Source organism: Chiloscyllium plagiosum, chromosome 25 (genome assembly GCF_004010195.1).
Source record: "Chiloscyllium plagiosum isolate BGI_BamShark_2017 chromosome 25, ASM401019v2, whole genome shotgun sequence".
Lineage (NCBI taxonomy): Eukaryota > Metazoa > Chordata > Chondrichthyes > Orectolobiformes > Hemiscylliidae > Chiloscyllium > Chiloscyllium plagiosum.
In genome coordinates this window covers 42,288,555-42,297,115 of record NC_057734.1, presented here as the reverse complement: position 1 = coordinate 42,297,115, position 8,561 = coordinate 42,288,555, and the positions used below count along the sequence as shown (strand labels likewise).

At 46.6% G+C, this 8,561-nt stretch overlaps 1 protein-coding gene across 1 annotated transcript in view; it reads right to left on the bottom strand.

The window, feature by feature from the left end:
- The window catches only part of LOC122562790 (transmembrane protein 233), a 56,120-nt gene extending 48,174 nt beyond the window's left edge, over window positions 1–7,946 (bottom strand). Inside the window, exon 1 of the mRNA XM_043715981.1 lies at window positions 7,642–7,946. Within this exon, the coding sequence (XP_043571916.1) occupies window positions 7,642–7,821 (180 nt within the window). The 5' untranslated portion in view covers window positions 7,822–7,946. The remainder of the gene's footprint in view (window positions 1–7,641) is intronic.
- Between the last annotated feature and the right edge of the window lie 615 nt (window positions 7,947–8,561).

Here is an 8,561-nt window from a genome sequence, read left to right as displayed (position 1 = left end):
TGTTGATGGAGGTGAACAGTGCTGTTACGTCGAATGAGATCATTGCTTCGTCTTCCTCTATTTTGGTGTTTTTGATGATTTTTGGGAATTCCTGGGTGGAGTGGATGGAGTGCTGTGACTCTTCTACAAGGTATTTCAGTCTTGCGTGTCGTTCTTTGGCCAGTCTGTAAGTTGGTATTCCAGGTAGTGAGACTATGGGTCTGAGGAGGGCTCCTGGTTTATGGATTTTTGGTAGTCTGTAGAATTGTGGGGTGTTGGTCCCGCCTGGTTTCATTTTTCTGGAATTCCGTCTTGTTTAATTGTCCGGAATTGTGTAATTTTCTTCGGAGGTATGTAATTTTGTTTCCTAGTTGTGGGCTCAGGTCTAGCGCCACCTGTTGCTGGGTGTACGAAGCTGTATCAGAACACTATTCCAACGATCCATCACACACTGCAGCACAGACGAACTTTGGAAAACAGAGGAGAACCACCTGTACAACGTATTCAAGAAGAATGGATACTCAAAAAATACAGTCCGCAGATTCCTCAGGAATAAACCACGACAAGCAGACCCAGCACAGCCAGAAACCCTAACCACCTTACCATACATCAAAGAAGTCTCAGAAATGACAGCCAGACCACTAAGACCCCTCGGAATCCTAGTAGCACACAAATCCACCAACACTCTCAAACAAAAACTAACAACCTTAAAAGACCCAGTACAACCCAGGGACAAAACCAACGTCATCTATAAAATTCCATGCAAGGACTACCACAAACTCTATGTAGGACAAACAGGAAGAAAGTTAGCCACCAGGATACACGAACACCAGCTAGCCACAAAAAAAGACACGACCCTCTCTCCCTCGTAGCCCTACACACGGATGAAAAAAAACACCATTTCGACTGGGACAACACATCTATCCTGGGACAGGCTAAGCAAAGACATGCCAGAGAATTCCTAGAGGCCTGGCACTCCAACCATAACGCCATAAACAAACTCATAGATCTAGATACCATCTATCAACCCCTCAGAAAACAAACAGGAAATGACATCACCACAAACCCCAGGAACCCCATCCAGGAGAAAGATATAAATAGACAGCAGGAGACAACAGCTTCGCTTCACTTGGAGGTCACCACTGATGATGTTACCTAGCCAGGTAATGAAATGACTGGACATCAAACCTACAGCTCAGCGAGCACACCTACACCCTAAACCTCAACCTGAGCTACAAACCTTCACAAAACTTGCAAAATTCTCTTCTAAACCTATTTTCCAGTACTTGGCCCACAGCCTTGTATACCTTGTGCAAGTATATATTTAAGTACCTCTTCAATGTGATGCGGGTTCCTGCCTCTACCACCACAACAGGCAGTGAGTTCTGGACTCCCACCAGTCTCTGGGTGAAAACGTTTTTCCTAACATCTCCTCTAAACCTGCTGCCCCTGGCCTTAAAATGTGTGGCCCTGGTCATTGATTCTTCACCAAGGGGAAAACTTCCTTGCTACCTACCCTATCTACACCCCATATAATTTTCTACATCTCAATTATGTCCCCCCTCAGTCTCCTCTGTTCTTAGGATACAAACCCCAGTCTGTCTCATCTCTCCATAACTGAAATCTCCAGCCCAGGCAACATCCTGTTAAATTTCCTTTTCACCCTCTCCAGTGCTATCTCATCCCTCCCATGATGTGGATTGCAGAGCTGCACACAATGTCTTTGTTGGATCCAGGGCCTACCTCAGTGCCAGGTAATTAATTGAGATGCATCCCTTTTCCACATTTTTGCATTGGATTATCAGAAATGGATGTCTTGCTCGGCCGCTGGAGCAGGCAGTCACATTGCTGAGGATCTGGAGTCACGTGTATATCAGACCAGCCAAAATTGGCAGATATCCTACATCAAGAGACATGGGTGAAGCACATGGGTTTTCACTCTGAGCCAGTAGCTTTGTGATCAACATGATTAAGGCTAGTATTTCGATTCCAGATTTATTTAAATTCCTCTGGTTGCCATGGTGAGATATGAACTTGTGTCAATGCAGCATTAGTTCAGCCCTCTGAATCCAGCCGCATCATCATGTTGTATTTCCACTTGGGCACAGCCTGTCCTTTGTCACAATGCAGAACATTATGTTATCAGCTTTCTCTCAACAGACTGTCAAAGGAACTCACACTTCTTGTGAGATAGTGAATTGATCTACAAAGGAAACGGTTGCCAAGTGATAATGTGCCACGAGCGTTTCTTAATTTGCTCTGTATACTGGAGTTTAATGATCTTACCGTAATAAACATTAAGTGAAAATTCCAATGAATATTTCGGTTCAGACGTGATCATGAGGTTTTAGTACCTCCTAGAGACAGCATCCACCCAGTCGATAAACTTCAATGTCCCAGTTCAAACCACCTCATAGAATCATAGAGTTGTACAGCACATTAACATACCCTTCAGTCCAACTCGTCCATGCCAACATTAGTCAAGTCCCATTTGCCAGCATTTGGCCCATATCCCTCTAAACCTTTCCTATTCATATATCCATCCAGGTGCCTTTTTTAAACGCTGTAATTGTAAGAGCCTCCACCGCTTCCTGGGACAGCTCACTCTGTACACTTACCATCTTCTGCGTGAAATGGTTGTTCCCTAGCTCCCTTTTAAATCCTTCCCCTCTCACCTTAAACATATATCCACTAGTTTTGGACTCCCCCACCCTGGGGAAATGACCTTGGCTATTCACCCTTTCCACAACCCTCATTATTTATTTATTTATTTATTCATTGTTTTTGGAATGTGAGTGTCGCTGGCTGGGCCAGCATTTATCGTCCGTGCCTAGTTGCCCCTTGAGAAGGTGGGGGTGAGCTGCCTTCTTGAACCGCTGCAGTCCACCTGCTGTGGGTTGACCCACAATACCATTAGGGAGGGAATTCCAGGATTTTGACCCAGCGACAGTGAAGGAACAGCGATATATGTCCAAGTCGGGATGGTGAGTGGCTTCGACGACAACTTGCAGGTGGTAGTGTTCCAATGTATCTGCTGCCCTTGCCCTTCTAGATGGAAGCGGTCATGGGTTTAAAAGGTGCTGTCTGAGGATCTCTGGTGAATTTTCGCAGGGCATCTTATAGACAGTACACACTGCTGCTACTGTACGTCATTGGTAGAGGGAGTGAATGTTTGTGAGTGTGCTGCCAATTAAGCGGGCTGCTTTGTCCTGGATGGTGTTATTGGAGCTGCACCCAACCAGGCAAGTGGGAAGTATTACATCACACTCCTGACCTGTGCTTTGTAAATGGTGGACAAGCTTTCTAGAGGCAGGAGGTGAGTTACACACCGCTGTATTCCTAGCCTCTGAGCTGTTCTTGTAACCACAGCATTTATGTGGTGTGTCCAGTTGAGTTTCTGGTCAATGGTAACCCCCAGGATGTTGATAGTAGGGGATTCAGTGATGGTAACACCATTAAATGTTAAGGGCAGTGGTTAGATTATCTCTTGTTGGCGATGGTCATAGCCTGGCATTTGTGTGGCACAAATGTTACTTGCCATTGGTCAGCCCAAGCCTGGACATTGTCCAGTTCATGTTGCATTTGGACACGGACTGCTTCAGTACCTGAGGATTCATGAACAGTGCTGAATATGATTTTATTAAACCTCGATAAGGACACCTCTTAGCCTCCTAAGCTCCAGGGAAATTAGCTCCAGTCTATTCAGCCTCTCCCTATAGCTCAAACCCTCCAACCCTGGCAACATCCTTGCAAATTGTTTCTGAACCCTTTCAAGTTTCACAACATTCCTCTGATAGCAGAAAGATCAGATTTGCACGCAGGACTCCAAAAGTGGCCTAGCCAATATCCTATACAGCCTCAACATGACCTCCAATTTCTATACTCAGTTCACTGACCAATAAAGGCAAGCATACCAAACACCTTCGTCACTATTCTATCTACCTGGACTACAAGGAGCTATGAGCCTGCACTCTTTGTTCAGTATAACTCCCCAGGCCTCTGGGGAGTTATTGGTAAGGTCTTGACTGGCCTTACCAATAACCTCCCATGCTTCACTTGGAAGCACTTTAACCCTAATCCTAACAAAGCACTTACTCAGATGGGCAATGATACAGGCAGATAGTATGCAAATACTCAGAGGAGGAGCATGAGTCAGTACAGGCAGATAGCTTTGAGTCAGACAGAGACACAAGCAGGTGGTCCCGAGTCAAGTAGAGACGGGTGGGGAACAGCACCAAGGGTTGCTAGCACCAACTGGGTCAGTGTACAGGCAAATGGACTGACTAATCACATAATCTAATAATTAGACCTATAACAGGAGCCAAACTGTTAAAGTGAGAGGTGGGAAGTACTGAGTCAGATAGAGGCTGATTGCACTCAAACGAGTAAAGATATGACTGTATAATATATAGACACACAGAGTCAGGGAGTTTTATTAATCTTCCATAACATTTCAGTTGATGGAAAAGAAGGAGAATGTCAAATGTCAGGTATTCAGCAGAGATGTACATCAGATGAAAATCATAGAATTCCCTACAGTTTGAAAACAGGCCATTTGGCCTAACAAGTCCACACTAACCCCAAAAAAGAGTATCCAACCCAGACCCATTCCCCATATCACTTTACATTTGTCCTGACTAATGCACCTAACCTACAGACCCCTGAATGCTGTGGGCAATTTAGCATGGCCAATATACCTAACCTGCACATCTTTGGACTGTGGGAGGAAACCGGAGCACCCGGAGGAAACCCACACAGACACAGGGAGAACATGCAAACTCCACACAGTTGCCTGAGGTTGGAATCAAATCTGGATCCCTGGTGCTATGAGGCAGCAGTGCTAACCACTGAGCCACTGAAGTAGGAGTGAGGCTGTTCAAGGCATGCTCCAATATGTACTGAGCAAAAATAATAATTAAAGTTAAACTAGAAGAAAGGAGAGGAGAGCCAGGTTGATTAGAATGAGCTGGAGGACATGGAATGGGCACATTATCAGAGTATTAGTTGCCGGTTTACCACTGTCAGGGAACATTGATTGCAGGTGAAAAGCATGATGTTAAAGGTGGTGTAAAGTCAGGAGCAGGTACCAGAAACCACTCAGTGCAACCTTTAGACCACAGAATTACATCAAAGAGTAGCTATTGGAAGCTTCTGCAAGAGTGCCAATTGTATCAATGCGTATACATCCTTCTATTCAAGGAGTCAATCCCGGTGCTGTTCTGGAATAATTTTAGTCATCCCATCCTTAAAGTGACAGGCATACAGCATTCAGCACTCCAACGACAATGGATTAGTCTCTGGCTCTGTACCTAAGGGCATGTTAATGGACTATAATGTATGGATGAGATGTAAAATTAAGACCCGCTATGGCAATTTGAGAATTCAAATTCAGTTTTGAAAAATCCTGGAAATTTAGAAAAAACGATGCTGCTGTCGGACTGTGTTAAAAATCCAGCTTGGTTACTAACGCTGTTCAGGAAGGTTCACCTTCCATCTGTACCTGGCCTGGCGTGTGCTGTGCATCAGCTTTGGTTCTGTGCAGCACCCTTCCCTCTGCTCGAGAAGCCTGTGGGTTCGAGCCCACTGCAGAGCATTAACCATGTGATCCAGGCTGACACTGCTGCAGGGGTCTTGTCATTCAGGTGTCATGGCAGCTAAACTGCCTGCCCTCTGAACTGGATGTGAAACATCACTGGCATTTTTTGAAGTGTAGAGAAGACATCGCTGACCGACATTTATGCCTTAGTCAATACCGGCAGTGATTTGGCCTTTTTCTTGAGGAACGTCGTATTGATTTCTGATTGGTCGAGGGATGTGAGCATCATTGGCAAGACCTACATTGTCCATACCTAATTACCCTTGAGAGTGCAGTGCAGTGCACCCAGGATGCAACAACAAAGGGAGCTTGTGGATTTTCATCAAAGGACAGTGTAGAAATGGTGATGTAGTTTCAAGTCAGGATGGTATATGATGTGGGGGAGGCTTGCAGGTGATGGTGTTCTCATCTGCTCTCTGCTCCTTCTGGGTGGTAAAACCCATGGATTTGAAAGGTGCTGCCAAAGATGGTTTTGCAAGTTATTGTCATCCATTTTGTGGATGGTACACACTGCTTTCACCATATGTCAGGAGTGCATTAACTGAATGTTTAAGGTGGTGGATAATGTAGCAAGCAGACAGACTGCTTTGTCCCAGATGGTGTCAAACTTCTTGAGTGTTGTTGGAGCTGCACTCATCCAGGCAAGTGGGGAGTATTCCATCACACACCTCCCTTGTGCCTTGGAGATGGTGGACAGACCTCATGGAGTCAGCTGAGTCCCTGCTGGACTCCCAGAGGGTTGATCTCCTCTTGTAGTTGTAGCTTAGCTCTGGCCAGTAGTCACTCCATGACGTTGATTGTCAGCATTGAAAATGCATTTAAATCGCAAGGACAGATGGCTAGTTTCTCTCTTGTTGGACAAAATCACAACCTGGCATGATTAGTACTTAACATTTATTAACCCAAACCTGAAAGGTCAGCCTTCAGGTCAGCACGGTGGTGGCACAGTGACTCAGTGGCTAGCACTGCTGCCTCACAGGGGCCCAGGCTCAGCCCCACCCTTGGGTGACTGTGTATGTGGAGTTTGCACATTCGCCCCGTGTTTGTGTGGGGTGTCCTCTGGATGCTCCGGTTTCCTCCCACCGTCCAAAGCTGTGCAGGTTAGGTGGATTGACCATGGGAAATGCAGGGTGACAGGGATAGGGTCTGGGTGGGATGCTCTTTGGAGGGCCGGTGTGGACTCAATGGGTCGAATGGCCTGCTTCCACACTGTAGGGATTCTATGAACCCCTTCTATCGTAAGTCCCACCTGCCCCAGAGCTTTGTAATAATGTGTCTGAATACAGTTGATTAGAAAATGACTTCCTGCAGAGATCTCCTGGGCTGAGATGATTGGCTTCCAGGAACCGTGAACGGCTTTTGGTGGGATTCTGGTCAGTGGAGCTTCCCTCTCCATTACCATTGACTTCCAATCTTATTCGTAGTGCTTGATGCCGCGTGGGCTCAGACACCATCTTGTTGTCCGAGGCAGTCACTCTCAACTTACATTGGAGGATCAATCACAGAAGGCCAATAGAGTGGGGTCTTCAGTTTAAGCCTCGATAATGAGAACTGGAGAGCTGACCACTCATCTGTCTACAGAGTACACCAGACTAATTATACTGTGGTGATGCTGGAGGCAGCTTCACACAGTATGGGAACCACATTAGAGCAATGAGTACACATCCAAAGTACTTCCTTGTCATGTTGGGATATCCTGGGGTTCAGGTACGGTGTGAAGGCAATTCCCCACCACCCCCGTGTTATCCCAACCCACACAAGAGCAGGCCACCTCGAACAGCCGCGAGAAGTTGCAGTGAATGACTATAAGCGGGGTGGCTTGTCCAGGCTGGAGTACACAACCCAGAGGGGTGCTCCAGCGCCTGGGGAAATCACAGGAATCTGTGAAATCCGGGTGACAACTCCGGCCAAGACAAGCTGCAGGAGGTGAGAAACTAGCGCCAAAGGATGTCTACAATAACCAACCTGTCACGGTCTGAAACTTCTACAGACTCTTGCTTTACAGAAACACACTCAGGGATTACGTGTGTGTGTGTCTGACCAGCATCACAGCTTTGTTCACTCACCATCATCGAAAAGACGAACGCCACGATGTTAATGGGGTAAGACGGACAGAAACAGGAGAATATGGTGAGGAAGATATATTTCGGGGACATCTCCTCCTGCTGCGCTTCATTGTCATGGTCTGCCGCTGGACTTTCTTCTAAAGATTCCTTGAGGTCCGCTTTGGTGGCCGCCTGAGACATCGGGGCAGCTTCGGCTGAGCCCAGGAGGAGCTGGTGCTGAGCTCGGACTCACACTGAGCACTGGGGGGGCTCGGCGTCAAACTGCTCCCGAGTCAGCTCTGACCACTGGCCACCTGTCAGCTCCTGGCAACTGCAGCCCCGGTTCACATGACCACTCTGCACTGGATATACTCCCAGTCTTTATTTATTACCTATAACCATTGGGGTATACTGTACTCATCTGTCACCCCTGATAACCAGCGTCTCGTAACCTCTCATCCTCCGGAACCAGTGTTTAATAATAATATTTGTTAATGGCCATTTGTAACTAGAGTTTATTATTAATTTTGTTAACTTCACACCCTCTGTAACCTTAACCTGATTATTGTTTGTTAATTTCATACCCTCTGTAATTAGTGCTTACTGGTAATCATAATTTGGAGGTGCTGGTGTTGGACTGGGGTGTACTTAATTTTAGATTAGATTCCCTACAGTGTGAAAACAGGCCCTTCGGCCCAACAAGTCCATACCGACTCTCCAAAGAGTAACCCCCCCCCAAATCCATTTCCCTCTGACAAATGCACCTAACACGACGGGCAATTTAGCATGGCCAATTCACCTGATCTGCACATCTTTGGACTGTGGGAGGAAACCAGAGCACCCAGAGGAAACCCACGCAGACACGGGGAGAACGTGCAAACTCCACACAGTCAGTCGCCTGAGGCTGGAATCGAACCCGGGTTCCTGGTGCTGTGAGGCAG